The sequence below is a fragment of the Bos grunniens genome, chromosome 2, assembly GCF_055505025.1.
Source record: "Bos grunniens cultivar Pamir isolate PY7600 chromosome 2, Bosgru_T2T1.0, whole genome shotgun sequence".
In the NCBI taxonomy this organism is placed as follows: Eukaryota; Metazoa; Chordata; class Mammalia; order Artiodactyla; family Bovidae; genus Bos; species Bos grunniens.
The window spans coordinates 71,263,195-71,288,954 of NC_141166.1; the positions used below are offsets into that span (position 1 = coordinate 71,263,195).

A 25,760-nucleotide genomic window follows, 5' to 3' on the forward strand; every position below is an offset into this window, starting at 1 on the left:
GTCATGCTAGCTCCGCACTTTTGTAAAAATAAAAAAACATTGCCTATAATCTGAAATACACAGGATAACAGATTCTCAAGGCTTCTTTGACCTTTTAGAGTATAATACCTCCTTATTCATACAGAGATAAAAAGTTGCAGAAATCTTTGGTCTTCAAGGCTTACAGAAATAACCTGATGTATGTGAACAGTTGCCAACATACCACTCCATCGTTTTGCCTTTAAAAGTGCTTTGCTGAAACCTTTCAAGGAGTTAAGGGTTTGGGAGGCACAAGGTACCAGTCTCCTTGCATGGCCCTGCAATAAACCTTTCTCTGCTCCAAACTCAATGTTTCGGTTCATTTGGCCTCACTGCTCAGTAACACCTTCAGGAAAAAAATCTTCCTTCAGACAGACATGAGATTAAATAGCTTGGATTTTTCTTAAATTTGCCATCTGGATAACATTATTTGGTACACGACTCAGACATGGGTCAAACTTGCACAACAACAAGCTATTTACTGAAATCCACCTACAGACCCATGTGATTGCTATCAAAATTCCAACAATTTTGGGGGGAGAAATGGAAAATCTATTCTAAAATTCACATGCAATCTCAACAGCTAAAACGATCCTGAAAAAGAACAAAGTTGGAGGTCTCACACTTCCTGATTTCAAACTTAAAAATTTACAGTAACCAAAACTGTGTGGCCTGACAGACATATAGACCAACTGGAATAGAACAAAGCCTGGAAATAAACCCTGCCATATACAGTTGAATAATTTTTGACAAGGGTGCCAAAACTATTCAGTGAAACGACAGTCTTTTCAAGAAATGGTGCTAAGAAAACTGGACTTTAATCTTATACCACATACAACTCAAAATAAATCAAAGACCTACATGTAAACACTAAAACTAGAAGGTGATGACAACAAGGCAAAGAAAGGAAGAGGAAATAAGGGAAGGAAAGGTAAAAGACACTAACCACTTAAGAAAAAGAAATGTAAATGGCTACAAACAAAAAGATGCTCAACTCCACAGGGCTTAAAAAAAGCAAATTAAAAGTACACTGAGATAAATTTCATACATTTCTAGTTGAAATGACAGAAAATCAAAATCATTTGTAAACAGCCACTCTGGAAAACAGTTAAACATTCATTTACCATATGATCCAGCGATCCGACTTCTAGGTATACACCCAAGAAAAATAAAAACATATGCCCACACAAAGATATGTGCACATTTGTTCACAAGAGCATTATTCGTGATGGCCCAAAACTGGAAGCAAAGCATATATTCATCAACAAGAGAACAACAACAAAAAAAAAGGTTGGTTAATTCATACACACGAAAATTATTCTATTAATATGAAGAATCAGGAAAATGTAACCCATTTTCCAAGGAAAAGACACTCAACAGAAGATGAAATAATCCAATGTTAGAATTATCAGATAAAGCCATGAAAGCAGCTGTGACTACCACAATGAAGTAGTAATGACTGATGATAAATAGCAAAGAAACTCTAAAACTGTAAAAAGAGCAAATGGAAATAACAGAACTGAAAAATGCAATGCCAGGTACAAAAAGTTCTCTGAATGAGCAAAGCAAAACAGAGGCAACACAGGAAATAATCAATGAACTTGAAGGCAGATCAGTAAAAATTATAAAATCTGAAAAGAGAGAGGAAAAATATTAAAAAGATAGACACAAAGAGAAAAGAACAGACCTCAGAGACTTAGGGAACAAAAAATGAAAGGTGACACAATGAAGTTCCTGAAGGGTGGGAAGGAGGAGGCTGGGAGGGAAGTGGGTAGGAGAGAGGGAGGGGAGAAACGGAAAAAACACAAAGAAACCTTAGGGATGTCATAATTAAACTACTAAAAATCAAAGATAAAGAAAAATCTTAAAAGCAGCCAGAGAAAAAGGCCCCAATAACAGGAACAAAAAATTCAAATTACCAGCACCTTATTATGAGAAACTATGGAAGTCAAAAAATAGTGAAGTAATATTCCTTAAGTCTGAAAGAGGTACAAAAACAGTCAACCCAGAAATCTTTAAGAGCAAAAATATCCTTCAACAATGAAAGTGAAATAAAGAAAAAAAAAAAAGAAAGTGAAATAAAGACATTTTTCTAGTTAAAAGAAAACCCATTGCCATTAAAACCTGAGCTAAAGAAAGTTCTTCAGGCTGAGGGGAAATGACACCAGAGGGGAAACTGTGGTATTAATGAAAAACATTAGAAATGGTAAACAGGTAAATGAGACTTTTTTCTGCTTAATTTTTGACACACTTTTGAGTATTTAAAGCAAAAATTAAATTGTATTGTAGGGTTACATATGTAGATGTAACACCTATGATAACTACACCATGAGGTAGAGGGAGTGGCAAGAGAGTTAGTATTGATAAACCTACCGAGACACAAGGGTTCTACTCTGCTTAAGTTTTATTCACACTAAGTAAAAAATAAAATGGCATACCCAAATCCAACTATACTGTTACATTAAATGTAATAGACTATATTCTCCAATTAAAGGGGATAGACAATCAGTACAGATGAAAGGAAAAGGAAGAGAAGAAAGGAAGAAAGAGAGAGAGAGAGGGAGCCCCAACTATATATTTTCTGCATGGTACACACTTTAAATATGAAGATGGAGAATGAAAAAAGATGGATGAAAGGCAAATAGTAAGCATAAGTCTGAAGTGGCTATATTAACATCGAATGAAACTTTTAAGAAAAAGAGTAATACCAAAGGTAAGAGAAACTTTATGATAATATAGCGATAAATTCATCAAGAAGACATAACAGTCTTAAATGCACGTGCCTATTAACAGTTAAATGTCAAGCATGGATTAACAGGGGCTTCCCTTGTGGCTCAGCTGGTAAAGAATCCACCTGCAACGGGGGAGACCTGAGATTGATCCCTGAGTTGGGACAATCCCCTGGAGAAGGGAAAGACTACCCACTCCAGTATTCTGGCCTGGAGAATTCCATGGACTCTATAGTCCATGGGGTCACAAAGAGTTGGACACAACTGAGCCTTGCACACACATACATGGATTAACAGTACAAAAAACCAAGGCTCTGCTTTTTAGAACACCTCAATGAATTTCACTGATTTGAAGACTACTCCTCAACAAGCTATGTATGATCTGATGCCTATTTACCTTCTCAGACTCATCTAGATACCCACAGTTCACTTTCTTAATTCTCAACTCCTGCAATACACTCTGTTATGTCTGAAGCAGAAAGAAATAACTATTATAAAGTCTTGAAAATTGTATTTGGGAACAGAAACATAAATCCTAGCACTTATAAATGCTCCATCCTCTTTTCATTGTTGTTTTTGTTTTATCCTAATCATTTGTTTCTTCAAAGGTCCTTTTCAAATCTTCCATTTTCATCAGTCCTTTTGGACACATTTGATTTTCACAGCATGATTCCCAGGCAAAATCAGGAAGAGTCCTAAAGCCTTCCAACTTGCTATGTCTTAATAAATGGTGTGTGTGTATGTATGTGCCTGTGCATGTACGTGAGTCTGTATTTTAGTATTAATTACATTACACTGTTACTTTAAAATGTCTCAAAAATACTTTCAAACCTAGTTCTAAACAGGGAAAAATACATGTTGTGAATACTCTGATATTTTCATGTCAAGTATTTTTGTCAACTACAAACAAAAATTTACATATACATGTAGAGTAGAAATAAAATTACACATCAAGAATAATTCTATTATATATTGCTAGAATATATATACACGGTTTCTTCTGAAAGTCTACAAAAGAAATAGTAAAGTCTGATTACCCACAGATAGCAGGATGTCAGAATTTTGTTTTTCAAATTAACACTTGTCTTAAATAGTATAACCATACACATAAATTATTTTTAAAAGAATTTCTGAATAGGTAACATGAGCACATGATAAAAAATTTAATAAATAAAACAGGAAGTACTAAAGTTAGTATCTTTACCACACAAAAAGGTTCCCTACAAGGCTGATCTACTAACTAGTCTGTTGCTACCCCAAGAGTCAATCATTTATGTATTCCAGAGATATTTCACACACAGACAGGCATATATATTACTTTAATTTAAAACATGTCACTGGGTTACCTGGGTAGTGAAATAATGATTCTTTTTATTTAAGCTTTCCTATACTTAGAAAAAGAAAGTGTCATTTCTAAATGGTTTTTAAAGAGACCATAAAATGAAAAAGACAAAGCTATACTAAGTTTATGAAACTGATAAGGGCAATATAATACTCAGAAAAATTAAACCAGATTTTTTCCTTTGTGGCCCAGGGAAGCAAGTTGAATATACAGAAAAATCTCCCTGGACTGCAGTAGCAATGAGAAAAAATCTACAAGGCTGGTTTTGAGCAACAAGGTTAGAAATTGCTTATGAGAAAGGAATACAATAAAAGAGAGAGTTCAAAAGCACTTCTGAAATTATATCAAAGTGACTAGAAGAGCAGTAATGGTAATGTAATCAAGTCGGGAGTGAGGGAAGACCTGGACTGATAGAAATGAACAGCAAAAAAAAAAAAAAAATTTATACAAAAAATGGTTAATTTATTGTAGTCCTAAATGCTTCTGGGCAGGGGAAAAGTGGGCTTGAGGAGAGTCATTTATAATGTTCTCTTATTCTTAAAAAACAAAGAGATGAAACAAATATAAAATTTTACCAGGTAATGATTCTGATAAATAGGGGTATATGTTATATTATTCACTGTATCTTTCTAAAAGGAATAAATTTATGAAAGAATATTTTTAAATAGTAAAATCAGTGATGCTTGTAATATAAAAGCAGTAGCACCCCACATGTCGGGTATTACTTTTAATTCTACAAATTCATGTTTCCTTATTAAAAACATTAGTTGACAAAAAGAACTTTTTTTTACTTAATACAATGGTTCACTTTTCTTTTTGTTTTGAAAAACATATCACAGCAAAAACTACTTAAAGATCTCAATTAGTTGCTGACATCAAACCATTAAATGAGAATATTAAAGAGAATCTTTGAAAAAAATCACATTTCAAAAATGAAATGGATAGAAAGCTAGGACAAAAATCATTCCAGAAAAGAATAAACTGAATTTATTATACTAAGTATGGTGTACTTGATTCTATAGACTACATAAGGGAAAAACAGCAGTAGAGTTTTAACTTTAAATGTTGCAACAATTTTAAACCATACAACAAAACAAATAAAAGACCCTAGACCCTAGAACTTTAGAGTGCAAAGAACCTTAATAACAGTACAATCCATTTTCCAAAATTTTTTGGTAGTGAGAACCATTAATTTAAAGTTGAAAGAATTTTACCTCAGTACGAATGATCAGCTTCCACCCTTAATATGTTATAAAAACAAAGTAAAGCGTACACATAGAGATTTTTACAAAATAACAAATGATTTTCAAATTTTAAATGAAAAAAGAGGTATACAAATGAATCCCAATGTCAAATTTCATAATACGTCAATTCTCAGCTTAGCTATAGTTTTCTTTATACTTGTAGTGTAAAGGAACTTTCAGAACAAGAAGGTAGTATCTAGTTAACAGGAAATGTTAGCTATAAAGATAACCAGCAATTATTTAAAGAGCATTTCCAATCTCCTCCAATGCTCTTCTCACTGCATGAAAGTCACTATTTAACCTGACACAAAAACACGTACAAGACCGCTGACTGGAAGAATCTGGACTCCTAAATATTAACAGAAATAGTCTTTCAATTCTTCTAGAGCTAAAACTTAATACCTTTACACTAGTAGGGAGTAAGAACATAGACCATAAAATCAAAAAGTCATGAGTGAAATGTCCACCATTTACTGTCTTATGATTATAAACTTTACTCCTAAGACTGTATTCCTAATACACATTGCAAATGTGTATTAAGTCCTCTGAGTCTAATACAAAAATCATTTTTATAGTCCTAGATTCTAAGGCTAGTTTTACTCTTGGGTTCAACCGTTTCTTTCTGTGTTTTATGCCATCATTAATGAGGAAGGACTTTTTAAATGCATCAATTGTTTATCTTCAAATTGCAGCTTAACAAATATGCTCTTCATTTTAAAGTTATATGTAATTAGACATCATTTCCTTAATTGAGCTGTCCTGTATAAACCAACAATTGTCAGTTTTATTATGTTAAATACAATATATGTCCTTATAATATTCGTGAGGCTAAATAAATAATTCTATGCTATGTAATTTACATGTGGTTCCAGTTAGTAAAATCAATGAACTGGTCACAAAGACCTCCCTATATATTTCATATTTGTTCAAAGTTAGCGGTTCTGGGACATTCCTGGCAGTCCAATGGTTAAGAATTCAGCTTTCAATGCAGGGTACTTGGGGTTAGATCACTGATCAGGGAATTAAGACCCCAGATGCAGAGGGCAACTCTGCCTGGACACTGCAACTAGACGAACCCTCTTGGGCCGTAACTAGGGAAAGCCTGTGCCCTGCAAGGAAGACCCAGCACAGTCCTGCGTCCCTCACCAAAAAATGCAGTTCTAAAGTAGAAATTTAGGACTTCCCTGGTTGTACAGTGGATAGGAGTCCACCTGCCAATGCAGGGGACATCACTTAGATCCCTGGTCCAGAAGGATTCCACATGCCACAAGCAACTTAAGCCCGTGCACCACAACTACTGAGCCCACGTTCTAGAGCACGCCAGCCCCAACTGTTGAAGCCCATGTGCCTAGAGCCTGTGCTCTGCAACAAGAGAAGCCACCGCAATGAGAAGCCTGCCACGGTGATGGAGTAGCCCCCACTCGCCGCAACTAGGAAAGTTTGCAAGTAGCAACGATGACCCAGTGAAACCATATATAAATACACAGTATCCTTTAAATTTTTTTAATAAAGAAATAAAAGTAGAAATTTGCTTTTCTAAATATGTAGCTTAAACTTTGAACACTATTCAAAAAACTGGGTGAACAATTTAACTATCCCTGTTGAATATATTCCAAGTTAGGGTAGTACAGCAGTGGGCCCTGGAGTCAGACTGCCACAGGGCTCAATTGTAGACTACTACGTAACTGAGCAAGTTACTTAAGCTCACCATACCTCACATTCCTCATCTTTAAAAAGATAATTATAAATAGTACCCATTTAGCAAGGTTTCTGAAACTGTTATAAAAAGTTATCTCAGAAATAAAACCCTTACAAGGGCCTTGAAAGACATTTCTCAACTCTGGACCTCTGTTTAATCTGTAAATAAAGAGTGGATTAAATTATTTTTCAAAGTCTTTTTCAGCTCCAAAATTCTGTGTGAGTAATTAGGCACTTTTCTTCATTCACTAAAGTGTAAGTGAAGTGTTACAAATACACATTAAATACTATTTTTATAGCCTCAAAGTAACCTAATTTTTTAAATGTTTATAGCAGAAGAAAAAGTGCACTGTATTTAATTATATTGAATTTTAAAACTTTAAGTAGGCTCACATTTGTGTTTTGTCATAGACCAATATTAAAAACATGGTTTATATTTTTATACAGCTTCCAAACCAACTCTAAACTGTAAGGTATTTTGCATCCTAGTTCCCCTTTTGAAGACGTACCCTCCTTCTAGCAACCTTTCATTCACATAATTACTATAACCGAAAAAGTGTTAAAGACATCCTTCTCAAAAGTATCACGCTTTCACAAAGGGCAAGAAGCCTGCAAGGAGAATGTTTAAAGATAAAACGCTCAGCATTAGAACAAATGAAGAAAATATCCTTTGGGGTATGGTTTGTAAGTAGGAAGCGAGAGAAGGAGTAAGAGTGAAAAAGAGAATGTGACCAGATATATTCAAGGCTGTTCCCTTCCTGGTTGCAAGGATGACTTGTGTTTAAATGAACAGTTTGGAAAGCTTTTGAAAGAAAATTATTAAAATTCCATAAAACTTTGTCCTTTGAAAAAAATTAAGATACTATTTGTCTTTCTTCACTGGTATTAATCAGTTATGCAGGCACATTTTATATATTTTATGATATAAAGGTACGCATAAAGATATAAAGCGCTTTCTTGGCGGTGCTAGTGGCAAAGAATCTGTCTGCCAATGCAGGAGCCACAACAGATGTGGGTTCAATCCCTATGTTGGGAAAATCCCCTGGAGTAGGAAATGGCAACCTGCTCCAGTATTCTTGCCTGGAAAATTCCGTGGACAGAGGAGCCTGGCGAGCTACAAGCCCATGGGGCTGCAGTCAGACATAACTGAGTGATCAAGCACAAAGACATAAAACAAGCAACACAAAAATAGTATTAATTGGTACCATACTTAAGAACCAGATTTAAAACATTAATCCAATAACATCACCCTATCTTGCACCATTCCTTAATAATTCATGAATTATTAAGTTCTTGGTAAGCTAGAAAGCATGTTAATGTAACGCTATTATTACTTGACTGCTTTGCTCTTACCTCTATGTTAGTGGCTATTATAGACCACAGTTATCATAAAAGAGGCTATAAGTTCCAAAACAACTGCAGGTGAGCATTCCAATGCTTTTATTACAAGGGAATTTTGTTTAAGAAAATATATTGCCTAAAGAAACATTTTAACCATCCCAGACTAGAGCATTCTGGACTAGGAGAAACACTGTGGAGTAAAATATAACCCACCTTGAGCTAAATTCTTCTAAGCACTTTGCCTCTTAAGAAGTGGGATGAGATCACTCACCATGTCAAGCCACAGAGCTCTCTTATTCTTCTTTTTGTGATGTTCAAGAAGCCAGACCACATATCCAAGATTTTTTTCAAAAAAAGAAGATAAATATTCAACCTTTCTGTTCTCTCTTTAAATTGTCATCTTATTAGCTTCAATTTAAAAGTTATAATGGTGACCGCCAAATCCCCACCTTTACTCCTGAAGTTCCTACATTGCTAACTTCTCTTGGAACATTTCCAATTATGGCTCACAAATACAAATTTCAACCTTACTCAGCTTCTCAAAACCAACTCCTTCATGTCCCACTCTAAACTCACAATCTGGAATCTTCATTGATTCCTATTTACAATACACCAGAAACAAATGCCAAGCCCTAACTATACCTCCATCTTCCAAATCAACAAAAATATTGTGACTGAGCAAAAAACTATGGTAGACAAAGCCTGTTGGAAATAAGAAGCATAAGACAATGTGTTCCCTTCCTTAAGAACTTTTCAATTCAATAAAAAGACAGAGCTAACTGATAACTGTAATGATTACAATGTATTGAACTATTAACTATTTGCCAAGCACTGGGTTGAACCATCTTCATGTATTATCTCAAAAAACTAAAACTCCGTAAGATACTATGATCTCCAAGTGACAAAAACAGTATCTGTAGAATCTGAAGTGTACAAGATCACACAACTAGAAAATGGTAGAGCTTGAACTCAAAAATAGCTCTGACTACAAAGCCCTTGCTAACCATAAATAAAACATACAAAACAATGTAGCTGCCAAAAGAAAGGGAAAGCAGCAACTTTTCCCAAATTGATCTCTTCTCCATTCCCACTGCCAACACCCTATTTCAGAATTCCTGCAAAACAGGTACTGAGAGGGGTGCTTAAAAATCACACAGGGAGCCCATTTAAATAAATGCTCCTAGGCCCAACCCATAAGATTCTGAACCACTGGGCAAAAGGTGTTTCTGATGCACTTTTTAAAAACCATATCCCTAATTATTGCTCATTCACTCATTTATTCATTCATTCATTCAACAAGGATTCAGGTTCCTACTATGTAGCAAGTCCGGTAAATTCATCCCAAATATCTCTTCTACACCTGATCCGACTAAATTCCATTCCAGAAATACTCTAAAAACCCTATTTTCAACATTCACTCATCTGTGTACTAGATTATTATGCCCTATCAAGTAAAATTATTTTGATCAAAGCTTTCCTGCCATATAATGAACACCTGATACACAAGAAGAGCTCAATAAATGTCAGTACCTTTCACATTACATAATCTAGATCTGCACTGTTATTACAGACTTCAATCCATAACATAGGGGAAATGGTGCAACATTTGCTAAGAGGACTAAACACAAACAGCTCTCCCGCTCCCCACTATATGTGCTTTTCCTTCCCCTGCCTCAATCCAAATCCTTAAAGGAAGAGTTTATATCCTATCTTCACTCCAAGTTCCTCGACTCATCCTGACCACAATAATTCTTCTTTCCTTACTAACCTATAGGACAGGAATTACTACTGCCAGAAAAGGAAATAACTTAACATCTGATTAAGTACAGTCTTATACATCCTCTAAATTCTTTTAAAAATATTTATTTACTTATGGCTGTCAGGTCTTGACTGTGGCACAAGGGCTAGGTAGTTGCTTTGAGGCATGTGGGATCTTTGTTCCCCAACTAGGGTTAGAAACCCAAATGCTCTGCATTGGAAAGCAGATTCTTAACCACAGGACCACCAACAAAGCTCCTCTAATTTCTTTTTAATGATTTTTCACTCTTGTCTCATTGAGATTCTTGAGAGCTGATTGTACTACACATTTTCATTATAATTCCAAGAGTTTCCGACCTGCTAAGTATTTAAGTGTTAGTCGCTCAGTCATGTCGGATCTATGCAACCCTATGGACTGTAGACCGCCATGCTCCTCGTCCATTGGATCCTACCGGGAATAATACTGAACCCGGGTCTCCTGCACTGCAAGCAGATTCTTTACCACTGAGCCACCAGGAAAGCCCCCTGCTAAGTATATAGTTAGCCTTGATATGACAACACCAGTTTTTCCACCTGTGCAAGTAATCCTTAAGTTACATTGCTTTCTGCCTTTTTAACAACATATATTTTTCTTTTAAAAAATATCTAAATGATTCAAAATTGTCAAAAGCTCATCCTCTATGTAAGGAGACTTACATAGTACAGTGTCTCTACCACAGGTATTTGCTATAATACCTTGAGTCAAGTAGTTTAACTTCTCTAAACCTACATTTCCCAGTCTAAAAACGGAGGTAATACTTCTCAAGCCAATATGAAAAGTAAATGAGATAACACAGAACATTTAGCACAGCATTTGACACATAATTCTTGGTAAATGTTAGCTGTTAGTATTTCCTGATAAACAAAACCTGGAGTAAATTTTTTCTGGAGATTAATCATTTCTAAAACAAAGTGACAAAATAAGTTGGGGAATTCACATATCCAGAAAAAGAAAAATCAAAAGTAAGTCAAATTTGCACAGAAAGGTTTCTCTAATTAGTAAGGCTGCTACTGCTGCTGCTAAGTCACTTCAGTCATGTCCGACTCTGTGCGACCCTATAGACGGCTGCCCACCAGGCTCCCCCATCCCTGGGATTCTCCAGGCAAGAACACTGGAGTGGGCTGCCATTTCCTTCTCCAATGCACGAAAGTGAAAAGTGAAGTCACTCAGTCATGTCCGACTCTTAGCAACCCCACGGACTGCAGCGTACCAGGCTCCTCCAACCATGGGATTTTCCAGGCAAGAGTACTGGAGTGGGGTGCCATTGCCTTCTCCGAATTAGTAAGGCTGCTGCTGTCACTTCAGTCGTGTCCAACTCTGTGCGACCCCATAGACGGCAGCCCAACAGGCTCCCCCGTCCCTGGGATTCTCCAGGCAAGAACACTGGAGTGGGTTGCCATTTCCTTCTCCAATGCAGGAAAGTGAAAAGTGAAAGTTAGGTCGCTCAGTCGTGTCTGACCCTCAGCGACCCCATGGACTGCAGCCTACCAGGCTCCTCCAACCATGGGATTTTCCAGGCAAGAGTACTGGAGTGGGGTGCCATTGCCTTAGTAAGGCTAGGATTTTTTAAATAAGATTATGAAAAGACTCTGATGCTGGGAGGGATTGGGGGCAGGAGGAGGAGGGGAGGACAGAAGATGAGATGGCTGGATGGCATCACCGACTCGAAGGACTTGAGTTTGAGTGAACTCCGGGAGATGGTGATGGACAGGGAGTCCTGGCATGCTGTGATTCATGGGGTCGCAAAGAGTCGGACACGACTGAGCGACTGAACTGAAGCAAGAATAGAGTTAACTTTACTAATACAAATAATCAATGTGCATAGTTCCTAAGAGGAGTCCCCACAGTATTAACAGAAAGAACGTGGGGCTTAAATACCAAAAAAAAAAAATAATAATAAAATAAACTTAAATGCAAATAGCAACGCTCACACTTAACTACATGATACCAAAAAAGTAAATTCTCTATCCTATTTTCTCACTTGTAAGATGAGGTAAAAATAGCTGTCACAAGATTAAATAAGTAAAAAGCCTGACCAACAGATCCTCCACTAGTGGATCTTTCCCTTCTGTGCTTAAAAGTAAAATTTCCAAACTCTTTTACAATAAGGCTTAAAAGTTCATTAGATACAACATATACCCAATCCAAAGTCAATATTCCAACACAAAATTGGCAGGCAGAAGAAGACTGGAAGGAAAGGAAAGGAGAGATTTTAGACATGACCAAGTAAGAACCTGACTTTTCAACAGGAGCACGTCTGTTATATTTACTGCAAACAGCATGTAAAACAAGACCCATGAAGTAGTAAGAGTTTTAATGAATGTTTTGGTAACAACTAGATACTGTGACTGTTTCTGCTCTTCAAGACAACTGGAAAAATAGCGTTATTATTACATATTACATACAGAATTTATTTAAGAAACATGGACTTCCCAACTGTATTTTCTCCCACCCACTCAGCTCTTCCTCACTGCTCTCAAACGTGAACACCCTATCTGTACTAATAGCTAGAATGTGACTACAAGATGAACCACCAACTCCAACAAAATACTATGCTTACATTTCAAGATGGCCAAGAAGTTTAACTCAACTAGGAAAACTGCTTAATTGATTCTAGATCCGAATATATCCAAGAGCTCTTGGATATATGTACAATAAGACTATAATAACTCTGTTAATGGAAATAATTTACAGTATTTATTAGGAAAAAAAAGGAAAGACATTAAAGGGGAAAGAAATTTCACAATGCACAGATCTGCAAACAAGTATAACAAAATAAAAGCATGTAAGGAGTTCCTTTATATGGCTTGAATGCTGAAGAATTCTGGGGGAAAATATGCAAAAGATAACTTAGGATAATCTTAACTTTACAAGTATTACAATATTTTTTAAATGCTTAAAAAAAAGTTTTCCTCACCACTGGTAGCCAGCCCATTTGAGTCCGCACCTTAGTTCTTAAGCAACCTGCTCTATCAATAATAATCTGTTCCCAGATTTTATTTTACATTACTATTCCAATACAGATTCCACCCAAAACTATGTAGACATGGTATCAATATGAAAGAAGCATTTTTTTCTAAATTCTTTTTAAAAGGAATTATTTTCTTTTATGATCTGTGCTTAGGTCATTCTTTATCTTATGCTGAAATAAAGGATCACTGGAGGATCTCTAAATTTGGGGATTAAATGTCATTGTTTCCTAACTTTTACAGCTTTTCTTACCTAAGCCCACCAAATTTCATAGACACCCATTCTTTTTATCACCTTTTGCTTATCTTATATAATGAAATGGAATGAGTATCTGAACTCATTATAATTTTTCACTTATGTAAATGGTAATTGTGGTTGATGAATGCACTCTCTAAAGTACAAAAGAACACACACATTGTAGGTGCATAATTTGCATCTGGAAAACTACAGTACTCTGGAACATAAAACTCTATATTAAGGGCTTATTTACAGATGTTTATCAAAGGTGCAATTTCAATGAGCTATCTTCTGTACGCTATTAAAGTTGAAGGTGTAACTTTGCAGGATTTGTATTAATAGGCAACAAGAAAGACCAAAATGCCTTCTGAAAACCACAGTAAGTGTATATCTGGAACTTCCCTGGTGGTTAACACTCAGTTTCCAATGCAGGAAGCAAGAGTTCAATCCCTGCTCAGGGAACTAAGATCTCACATTTCGCATGGGCAATCAAATTAAAAATAAATAAATGGATCTCTAAAGGTGGAATTTCAGACAGTGACAGATGGTAAAAGAAACAAGAACTCTTAGATCAGTTTCATTTAAATCATGACTGTCCAGATAACAACCTCTCCCTATGAGATAAAACTAATGTAGTAATATAATCAATAACTGATCATTAAAGCAAAAATATCCTAAATATAAGGGGCTTCCCAGGTGGCTCAGTGGTAAAGAATCTGTCTGCCAATGCAGGAGACACAGGTTTGATCCCTGGGTGGGGAAAATCCCCTGGAGTAGAAAACGGCAACTCACTCCAGTATTCTTGCCTGGAAAATTCCATGGACAGAGGATCCTGGCAGGCTACAGTCCACCGGCCACAAGGAGTCGGATACAACTCAACCACTAAGCATGGGCAGCATCCTAAGTATAGATTGAACCCCTCTCCCCCACACCTCCTAGTCACTCAGTCTGTGTTTTAAATTCAAGGCTGCCCTATCAGAAAGGCACTTAAAGATAGTCAACCTCAAAGAAATAGCCAGCATACTAATTCAAACATAACCAAGACTGTATTTCAAAAGGGAAAAAATTAAATGAGAAAAAGTTAACACCTTACTTAAGATATTACCATTAGGGCAACAATTATCTACACTAACTTTACTGACAAGGCAATAATTACTAAAGCATAGAATATTAACTATGTAACAATATTTTTCACTGTAACAAAACATACTTGAAAATTCTTTCTCAGTCAAGCTGCCAAATCTAATTTTAAAACTGACCCTAAACATAAAACTACTCACCAACTGGACTAAGAAGGAAGGCGGAAAAAAAAATACTGGTTTAAGGAAATAAAACTGGATTAAGAAAAATAACTTTAATCAGCCGTCCATCAAAAAGCTACATACAAGTTTCATGGCTAAACGACACTGGTTTATTATTATATTAATAAATCGCTTATTTCCTTCTGCACGGCTGGGATTTTACAAACTGCCACACTTTCATAAAGGTATGATTATGAGGCTTATAGAGAAAGTTCACACAGAACAAACTGAGTGAGGAGTATACCATCCTTTAAGTAACAATATTTGCTAAAGAGTAAAAAGGGAAGGGAAAGGCTGACAATCTACTTCTCATAACCCCCTCCAAAACTGGGGGAATTGGAGAAGTAATCCTGTATCAGACAGTATTCACAAGCACAAAAGAAAACACTTCCAATAGTGAAACATAAAGCAGTCACTCTGCATTAAAACACAGGCAATATTTTCTACGTTAGTATAAAGTGTGCTATAAACGCCTATTAATACAAAAGGAACGACCACTTCCACACCGTTATATACTTTAGTAAACTACACTGCAGATCTATAATAAACAACTCCTTGAAAAGCAAGTACCTTCCTTTACAACTCTATTACCTTCCTTCTCTCCTTAAGACATGGTCACAGAATGAATCTATACAACTTAATTTTCCTGGGTGCTTCCCCTCCTTCCTCTCCATGCAACGCAAATATACTTTTTACGTTCACAGAAATTCATACCTAGTACCAGTATCTCAGCCTATTTGAAAACTGCTTGATTTTGAAAGTTCTAATAAGATGTGTTCAGGTTGGAAACGAAAAACTACCTTATAAGGGTATAAAAGACTGAAAGCAGGAAGCGGCTTTGACAAAACTAAGGAAGTTGCAGCGCGCTTGCTCACTGGGGGACTTTTTTGAGGCAAGAGAAGTAACACATGACATCTTTCTCTCAAATTAAAATGTGACTTGTTTGGCCGGTAGGAACGTAGTGGGAGATGGAAAAGACCGGGAGTCGAAAAGGAAGAGGAGGTGGGTGGTCCAATGAAAACCCCGATCTAGGTTCCCATTTTCAGGGTCCGATTCTTCCCTTTCCCCACCCACACCCCGGGTAGAATGTTGTCACAGCAATCTTGCAAAACCTAAAGGAGCGCTTCTCTTTTCTCGCTCCTTTGCCCGGCCAGTCCCCGCGCTCCATTCCCCTCGGCCTCCAAACCTACGGGCAGGAAGGGGCACCGGGCAAAGGAGGGTCGGCTGCGCCGGGCTCGACGACCACCCCCACGCGACCGCGGGCCCCGGGGAGGCGACCGTCCCCGCAGCCCCTCGGGCCGCGCTGCCCACCGCGGTGGGGGAAGGGCCGGGAGGGGTCGCGCGGAGGAAGCCGCTCCCGGGGGGGGTTCTGGGCCCCGCGCCGCCGCCCGGCTCCCAGAGGGTGAAGCGCGGGGGATGAGGGAGGCCCTGACTGCGGGCCCCACCCCTCGCCACCCGGCGCGGCCCGGGCTGACACGGCCGGCGGCAGCACCTCGCCGCTCCATTCATCTCCCGGCCTCCTCCTGGCCCCGCCATTTTCCTGCCTCCGCCTCAGTTTCCCCACCCCCGCCCATCAGCCCCCTTACCCCGTGCCACAGTCCACCACACAGGCCGGCAGCCGTCCCGCCATCTTCCTCCTCGCCTGCTGCTGCTGCTGCCGCCGTCTGCTCCGTGCCGGTTGGGGCCAGGGATGGGCGGCGGGAGGTAGAAGCTATCTGATCATTCACGGCCGGGCCACCCTCTCCGTCTGGGGGGGAGCCGGGAAGCCGAAGCAGTAGCGAGAGAGAAGCAGGCTCGGTCAGCGGCTACCACTTCCGCAACCCGGGCAGGCAGGCAGTCCCCGCCCTGCCCCGCCGCGGCCTCCTCCCCCTCTCCCCTCCTCCTCACTCCTGCCCCCACCCTACAACTTCTTCCCCTCACACCGCCTTTCCCCGGGAAGCCAAGATGGCCGCCGGTGCCGACGCCCCGGCCAGGCCAGGCCTAGGCCTCGAGCGCTCCCCCTTCCGGCTCCGAGCGGGTGGGGCGAAAGAGCATGCGCAGTGAGGAGCGCCGCCGGCTGCCGCTCCCATTCCGAAGGTGAGGTGGTCCACTTCGGGTGTTCTCCAGGTAGGGGCGACTAGGTCTGCCCGAGCCTCCAATTCTCCTTCTGAAACTGGAAGGGGTTTTTCGTTGCAATTGCTTCTGTGCTAGGTTGAGGAAGCGTTGGAATCGCATTCCACAGCCACAACTATCCTCCGGTGCTCCGGGGAAAACGGCCTAATTGAAAACCTTGTCAGCGGCATCCATCCGTTTTTATATCTTGAGCGGCTCCTTTTCTGGTTGGTAAAGAGCTATATCTGACGGAGGGTGAGCCGTTGGTGGAGAGAGGAACAAAGGCTTGCGCCGTGGCTCCTCTGCCTTGGTATTGTTTTTTGTTTTTGTTTTTTCTTCAGTTACACTTGTGCATTGTTACAACGGGGCACATTACAAGTGTTACCACAAGGGTTAGATTGTAGGCCACCCGGAGGGCAGGCCTGTGCCCACTAGGAAGGCACACCTCACAGGAATGTACAGGTAAACACTTACACATATAAGCTTTTGGTGGCTTTGAATGAGGAGAAAAAAGTACTCTCCGGGGTAGTTTTAGACTGTGCTATTCTACTTGAAGGATGAAACCACGGATTAAGGACCAAAAATTTTAATTAAAAAAAATTAAAAACTAGAAAGCCTAGAAATGGCATTTAAACTTATCAAAGTGTGCATCAGAATTCCGTGGAAGGCTTGTTACAGCACAGAATGCTGAACCACATCCCCTGAGTTCTCTAAGGGGTCTGGAGTGGGGCCTGGTAATTTGCATTTCTACCCAGTTTCTACGTGTTGGTCTGGGACCTCCCCCCACCTGGGAAACCTATAATGTTACTAGCTTTTTTCTCTTCTGGTTTACCTTCTGATAAACCATGTGGATTCACTTATAGGTGACTGAAATAAAAATATTTTTCCTAAGAAAGGATGTCTCATTACTCCAGAAGATAACAGAGTGGTGTTAGACCAGGCTGGGCAATGTAATTTAAGCTTTTCATTCATTTGGCAAATAAAAATTGCTCACCCATTCTATTAAGGCAGGGACTATGCTGACCGTTAATATTCAGTAGACACAAAATGAACAGGTTCTCCGCGCTGCAGAGTTTACAGTTTAGTGGAGAAACATATAAACTGTATTAAGAGCAATAGAAATTATAAAGCAGAGGGCTCTGAGAAATGGGGAGGAGGGGTGAGTGAATGGGAGGGAAACAAAAGGTAGGAGAGGCTTCTCTGACAAAAGTGAAAGTCGCTCAATTATGTCCGACTCTTTGTGACCCCATGGACTATACAGTTCATGGAATTTTCTAGACCAGGATCCTGGAGGGGGTAGCCTTTCCCTTCTCCAGGGTATCTTCCCAACCCAGGGAGTGAACCCAGGTCTCCTGCATTGCAGGCGGATTCTTATACCAGCTGAGCCAGAAGCGAAGCCCAAGAATACTGGAGTGGGTAACCTATCCCTTCTCCAGTGGATCTTCCTGACCCAGGAATGAAACTGGGGTGTCCTGCATTGCAGGCGAGTTCTTTACCAACTGAGCTATCAGGGAAACATTTAAAAACTGAGGGCTGGAAGATGATAGATAGGGAGGAGAGTGAGGAAGAAGGGGAGAGCCTTCCAGGAAGTGAGAAGAGTCCAGGCCCTGAGGTGAGAATGAGCCTTTTTTCTTCCACAAGTTTAAAGAAGTTCCAAGTGTTCAAAGTGAAGTGAGCCAGAGAAGAAGACAGAATGGGAGGTAAAGCCTGAGATAAGGAGGAATCAAATCACGCGAGGATTTGTAGACTTCTTAAAGCATCTTAAAGTTTAGCCTAAAAGCAACTTGGAATCCATCAGAGATTTAAGGAAATGTTTTGCCGGCTTTGTAAGGAATGGATTCTACAAAGTTAATAGTGAAGTGAATGCTTATATAGCGTATATGATGTTGGCGTTAAGAGATAGAAAATATGAGGAGTAGCATCCAGATGGGATTAGATGTGTACAAAGGAGACTTACTAAGGGGCATCATCATCATTACCATCCACTGGTGCCCAGTACATCCACAGCTACTCATATGAAATAAACAAACAAATAAATAAATCTCAGGGGCCACTTTCCTCAGAGATTTGTCTTCCAAGAAGTCAAACAGAAGTGATTCTTTGTTCAGGTACCTTCTGTTTTTTCACTATACATAGAAGATGGTATATGAGGACTCTTTGCTGCCTTTTCCACCATCAAGTACTGAAGGTTTTGGGGGAGAGCAGATGCCCGAAGATTGGCCCTGACAGAAGATGGAGATGTGGTTTGGTTGGGGTAGAGCAAATGATTGTTTCCAGTATGACAGGTAGTATGTCTGGACTAACGGGATCTTACCAAAGGGGTCTCAAGAACAGAGGTTTGGAACTTGAACTCAGGGAAGTTCTCCTGCTCAGGGAAGCCCACAGCAATAGATCCTCAAAATGGCTGTCCAAAATGCTGGCCTTGGGTGGGTTGTCATGGAAGTAATTACATCAGTGTTCAGAAACTAGAATGATCCAGGCAGGCAGCCTCATAAGTGAAGAGGGCTATGAGGAGGGTATGGCAACGTGGAGAGCCCACAGAAGACAGTAGAAAATTGTTGCTATGTAAGATTGTAGGCCTTGTGTTGCCAAAACCTCCCTTTTTTTTTTTCAAGAAAAGTTGGAAATACCTGTATTTTTATCTGTTGGTAACTAATTTTTTGAAGACCATATCTGACCCACAGGCTACCCATTTTCAATGTTTGATTCAAGAGACTGTTTAATGTATACCAGTATATTACATTCAAATATGAGCTTTGTGTTCATGGTAGTTACTGTGTCTCATTCCGTAGACATGAGGAGACCTGCTGCAGTCTCTTTCACAGAGTCAAGACCTGTCCCTCGTCTGTAAAGGGAGTGACTTGTTAGAAGTGTTTCAGTTTCCAGCACTTGTGAAAACTGTCTGTGGAGGTTCCTCATAACTCACCTACCCAAACACTTTGCCTGCTTAAGACCCTTTCCACTTCCTGCTTGCTGCATGCCACATTGGTCAGCATCTGTACCGCTGTGGTGGCTCAGCCTTCTTCAGCTATGTAGAACCTTCTGAGGCATATCCGGCCAAAGCATTTCTGACCACCCTGTTTGCATATGCACCCGTCTTCCTGCTTACCCTTCTACAAATACTGAGAAGCAGAGGATGTCAGAGCTAGAAGGCCTCTTGGGGATGATCCTTGATCGATATGAAAAGGAAAGCAGTGGTGGATGAGTGGGATTTGTTTGACTGCCCTAAATTCATTGCTGCCTATTAGTACCCTGGTTTTCCTTTCAGTTCAGGTCAACTAGGTGCTTTGTTCTTGTCAGTTTCCAAACCCAGTTCCTAGCCTTTTAAGCATTTGTCCATCTTACAGTATCCTTCCAATAAATCCCCTTTTGCCTAAGTTAACAGCAGTCAGTTTCCATTACTTGCATAAATTTAAGAGCTCTAAATGATACAGAAGCCCAGAGAGTTTAAGTGATTTTCCCAATATCTTAGAGAAACTAAGGAACAGAGTCCAGATCAAAACCCAGTTCTGACCCCTTTTCAGGACTCTTAAGTTATAATGCCACAAGCATTCTTTAATTTTGACTGCTATACTGGTTACAGGTTACCATGAGATTTCCTAGGTCATTCCTGTTCTTTAACATCAATTTAGCAAATGTCTCTGAATCTTAAAATGTCCAAGACTTTCACAGCACTCCATTTCCATTATTTTAAAATGGGAAACAATATTATTTTTTTTTAAATTAACTTGGGTACTTGTTGCACAGGTGACTATTTGCAAGTTGTCAGAGCAATCAAATCTATAGAGAGCATTGATTAAGGCAGATTAGATAAATGGTCAAGATGTCCATGCAGCCCAGTGGTCATAGGGGATGATGGCTATGAACGGTGGCTTCTCCTTTCTCAAGTCGTGTGACCTTAAATAATTTAGTGTGTAGAGAGAGCACTGACCTTGGAATCAAGAGACTTGAATGTCAGCTTCTTAAATTAATCTGTTTCTTCATCTTTAAAAAATGGTAGGAATATGTAACTCACAGAGTTGTTGTAAAGCATAAATTTTTAAAAAGCATGTTGCAAATTATAAAAGAACTGTATGAAAAGATCGAAAGGAACATGCTTGAATTATAAAGTAATGACTCTTTTACTTATTACTTATACAGACCTAAAGTTTTAAAGTTTGTCCCTCTTTTCACAGAAATTATCTTGGGGCCCATCTGCTTACTCTTTTAACGCTCCTGCTGCTGCTAAGTCGCTTCAGTCGTGTCCAACTCTGTGCGACCCCATAGACGGCAGCTGCTACCATCATGCAAAATATTTTTAGAAGGTTTCTTTCAGACTTGCCTTCAGAGCCTGTTGCACATTCCCTTAAATATCTTCATTGGTGGCAAATCTTGGCCCTTGAGTGTTTGCATGTCTCGCACGGAGGCACAGGTCAGCAGTGGCCTGACATGGGGACAGGAGCTCTGGCTGCTGCAGACCTGCGTCATGCAGCATGTGGCACAAGCCCTATTGGAGGAGGTCGTCATTAGCCTCACCATAGAGCTGCCAAGCAGACAACCCACAAACTGCAGAACAATTATACCAAAGAAATTCTCACACTATTAAGAAAGTTCTAGGATCCAAAACAAATTTATAACCTGGGATCGGGCAAAGGGAAGGAGAAAACAAAGGGAATTTGACTTTGGAGGGCAGTGGGATTTGAGTACAGAACTTCCCACAGGACTGGGGAAACAGACTCTTGGAGGGCACAAACAAAACCTACTGTGCACCAGGAGAAAGGAGCAGTGTCCCCACAAGAGACTGAGCCAGACTTACCTGTGAGTGTCCAGGAGTCTCAGTGGAGGCATGGGTCAACAGTTTGGCCTCAGGTCAAACAAAAGAGAGAGAACACAGCCCCACCAGTCAACAGAAAATTGGATTAAAAATTTACTGAGCATGCCCCCGCCCAGTAAACAAGACCTAGTTTCCCCCACAGTCAGTCTATCCCATCAGGAAGCATCCATAAGCCTCTTATCCTTATTTATCAGAGGACAAACAGAATGAAAACCACAATCACAGAAAACTAACCAAACTGATCACATGGACCACAGCCTTGTCTAACTTAATGAAATTATGAGCCATGCTCTGTAGGACCACCCAAGACAGACAGGTCATGGTGGAGAGTTCTGACAAAACATAGTCTACTGGAGAAGAAAATGACAAAACACTTAAGTATTCTTGCTTTGAGAACCCCATGAACAGTATAAAAAGGCAAAAACATACAACACTGAAAGATGAACTCCCCAGGTGGATAGGTGCTCAATATGCTACTGGAGATCAGTGGAGAAATAACTCCAGAAAGAATGAAGAGATGGAGCCAAAGCAAAAACAACACCCAGTTGTGGATGTGACTGGTGATAGAAGCAGAGTCTGATGCTGTAAAGAGCAATATTGCATAGGAATCTGGAATGTTAGATCCATGAATCAAGGCAAATTGGAAGTGGTCAAACAGGAGATGGCAAGAGTGAACATCAACATTCTAGGAATCAGCGAACTAAAATGGACTGGAATGGGTGAATTTAATTTAGATGACCATTATGTCTACTGCTGTGGGCAAGAATCCCTTAGAAGAAATGGAGTAATGCTCATAGTCAACAAAAGAGTCCAAAATGCAGTATTTGGATGCAATCTCAAAAATGACAGAATGATCTCGCTTCATTTCTGAGGCAAACCATTCAATATCACAGTAGTCTAAGTCTATGCCCCAACCAGTAATGCTGAAGAAGCTGAACAGTTCTATGAAGACCTACAAGACCTTCTAGAACTAACACCAAAAAAAGATGTCCTTTTCAACATAGGGGACTGGAATGCAAAAGTAGGAAGCCAAGAGATACCTGGAGTAACAGGCAAGTTTGACCTTAGAGTACAAAATGAAGCAGGGCAAAGGCTAACAGTTTTGCCAAAAGAATGCACTGGTTGTAGCAAACGCCCTCTTCCAACGACACAAGGGACGACTCTACATGTGGATATTGCCAGATGGTCAACACTGAAATCAGATAGATTATATTCTTTGCAGCCAAAGATGGAGAAGCCCTATACAGTCAGCGAAAGCAAGACCAAGAGCTGAATGTGGCTCAGATCATGAACACCTTATTGCAAAATTCAGACGTAGATTGAAGAAAGTGGGGAGAACCACTAGACTGTTCAGGTATGACCTAAATCAAATCCCTTATGATTATACAGTGGAAATGACAAATAGATTCAAGGGATTAGATTGATAGAGTGCCTGAGGAACTATGGACAGAGGCTCATGACATTCTACAGGAGGTGGTGATCAAAACCATAATCAAGAAAAAGAAATGTAAAAAGGCAAAATGGTTGTCTTGAGGAGGCCTTACAAGTAGCTGAGAAAAGAAGAGAAGCAAAAGGCAAAGAAGAAAAGGAAAGAGATACCCTTCTGAATTCAGAGTTCCCAAGAATAGTAAGGGGAAGTAAGAAAGCCTTCCTCAGTGATCAGTGCAAAGAAACAGAAGAAAACATTAGAATGGGAAAAACTAGAGATCTCTTCAAGAAAATTAGAGATACCAAGGGAACATTTCATGCAAAGATGGGCTCAATAAAGAACAGAAACTGTATGGACCTAACAGAAGCAGAAGATATTAAGAAAAGGTGACAAAAATACACAGAAGAGCTATCCAAAAAAGATCTTCATGATCCAGATAGCCACAATGGTATGCTCACTCACCTAGAGCCAGACATCCTGGAATGCAAAGTCAGATAGGCCTTAGGAAGCATCACTACAAACAAAGCTAGTGGAAGTGATGGAATTCCAGTTGAGCTATTTCAAGTCCTAAAAGATGATGCTGTGAAAGTGCTGGACTCAATATGCCAGCAAATTTGAAAAACACAGCAGTGGCCACAGGACTGGAAAAGGTCAGTTTTCATTCCAATTCCAAAGAAAGGCAATGCCAAAGAATGTTTAAACTATGACACAATTGCACTCATCTCACACACTAGCAAAGTAACAATCAAAATCCTCCAAGCTATGCTTCAACAGTATGTGAACTGAGAACTTCAACATATTCAAGCTGGCTTCAGAAAAGGCAGAGGAACCAGAGATCAAAATGCCAAGATCCGTTGAATCATAGAAAAAGCAAGAGAATCCCAGAAAAACATCTACTTCTGCTTTATTGTCTACACCAAAGCCTTTGACTATGTGATACACAACAAACTGAAAAATTCTTCAAGAGATGGAAATAACGCCTTACCTGCTTCCTGAGAACTCTGTATGCAGGTCAAGAAGCAACAGTTAGAACCGGACATGGAACAATGGACTAGTTTTGAGTTGGGAAATGAGTACGTCAAGGCTGTATATTGTCACCCTGCTTATTTAACTTACACACAGAATATAACATGTGAAATGCCAGGCTGGAAGAAGCACAAGCTGGAATCAAGATTGCCGGGAGAAATATCAATAACCTCAGATATGCAGATGACACTGCTCTTATGGCAGAAAGCGAAGAGGAACTAAAGAGCCTCTTGATGAAAGTGAAAGAGGAGAGTGAAAAAACTGGCTTAAAACCCAACATTCAGAAACCTAAGATCATGGCATCTGGTCCCATCACTTCATGGCAAGTAGATGGGGAAACAATGGAAATAGTGAGAGTATTTTCTTTGTCTCCAAAATCACTGCAGATGGTGACTGCAGCCATGAAATTAATAGATGCTTGCACCTTGGAAGAAAAGCTGTGACCAACCTAGACAACATATTAAAAAGCAGAGACATTGCTTTGCTTACAAGGGCCCATCTAGTCAAAGCTGTGGTTTTTCCAGTAGTCATGTATGGATTTGTGGGCTGAGCCATAAAGAAAGCTGAACACCAAAGATGATGCTTTTGACCTCTGGTGTTGGAGAAGACTCTTGAGAGTCCCTTGGACTGTAAGGAGATCAAACCAGTCAATCATAAAGGAAATCCATCCTGAATATTCATTGGAAGGACTGATGTTGAAGCTGAAGCTCCAATGTTTTGGCCACCTGATGCAAAAAACTGACTCATTGGAAAAGACCCTGAAGCTGGGCAAGATCGAGGGCAGGAGGAGAAGGGGACGATATAGTATGAGATGGTTGGATGGCATCACCGACTCAATGGACATGAATTTGAGCAGACTCCAGGAGTTGTTGATGGATTTGGAAGCCTGGCGTGCTGCAGTCCATGGGATCACAAAGAGTTGGACATGACTGAGTGACTGAACTGTATTAACTCAAGATGACTTAAAAACTGCTTCTGACCGTGTTTCTAAAAAGTAGTTCTAGAAAGATTTGTTGAATAGGCACATCCCTGAGATAAAAACATTATATACTCATGGGGACTTTGCTGATTATCCAGTGGTTAGGACTCAGCACTTCCACTGTAGGGGGCATGGGTTCATTCCCTGATCAGGGAATTAAGATCCTGCATGCCACATTGCATGGCCAAAATCCAAAACAACAACAAAAACAAACAAACAAAGCAAAACAACACAAAACAAAAATTACACTCATTCTATGTTTAATTTCAATTGAACAAATATTTTATTTAGTAATGTTATCTATACAGTGTTGAAATGGGGTGAGATTCTGTAGAATATCACCCTAGTTCCCACCACCACCTGCAAATGATGAATAGTTTATTTAAAATAGAACTCTCCATTTGAAAGCAAATCACAGTTAGACTCCCCCTAGACACATACCATATTACATATAAAAAAAAAGTCCATATGAACTATAAATCCTCAATGTAGGATTAAATCTTTACTCCTCTTTGGTCTGCTAAACCCACCATGTTCTGGTTCCTGCCTCCCTCTCAAATTTTTCTCCTCTCCTTGAGCCATTAGCCACATCAGCCTTCCAGCTCTTCACACATCCCAAGGCCATTCCCACCTGCATCTTCTCCCCTAATCAGTAGTTATTCCTGAATCAGTTTTATCTTATCTCCTCTTAGAAGCTTTTCTTGGTCACTCAATCTGAAATAGCCCGCCTCACCCTACCACATC

The 25,760-nt window shown here is 39.7% G+C and overlaps 2 protein-coding genes across 5 annotated transcripts in view; one reads left to right on the forward strand and one right to left on the reverse strand.

The window, feature by feature from the left end:
* The window catches only part of ACTR3 (actin related protein 3), a 47,520-nt gene extending 31,019 nt beyond the window's left edge, over positions 1-16,501 (reverse strand). Inside the window, exons 1-2 of one of the 4 annotated variants that reach the window (XM_086349986.1) lie at positions 15,393-15,477; positions 8,644-8,673 (exon numbers count right to left, since the gene is read on the reverse strand). Coding sequence is in view for 3 of the 4 variants with exons in the window: in XM_086349964.1 (XP_086206090.1) it covers positions 15,270-15,352 (83 nt within the window). In the remaining variant the exon portion in view is untranslated. Of the gene's footprint in view, positions 1-8,643; positions 9,753-15,269; positions 15,478-16,264 lie in introns of those variants that run through there. The other 3 variants (XM_086349981.1, XM_086349964.1, XM_086349971.1) reach the window with 3 other exon arrangements.
* The window catches only part of LOC147378219 (uncharacterized), a 98,103-nt gene continuing 88,711 nt past the window's right edge, over positions 16,369-25,760 (forward strand). The window contains exons 1-2 of the mRNA XM_086323809.1: positions 16,369-16,382; positions 16,516-16,754. Coding sequence (XP_086179935.1) covers positions 16,369-16,382; positions 16,516-16,754 — 253 coding nt within the window. The remainder of the gene's footprint in view (positions 16,383-16,515; positions 16,755-25,760) is intronic.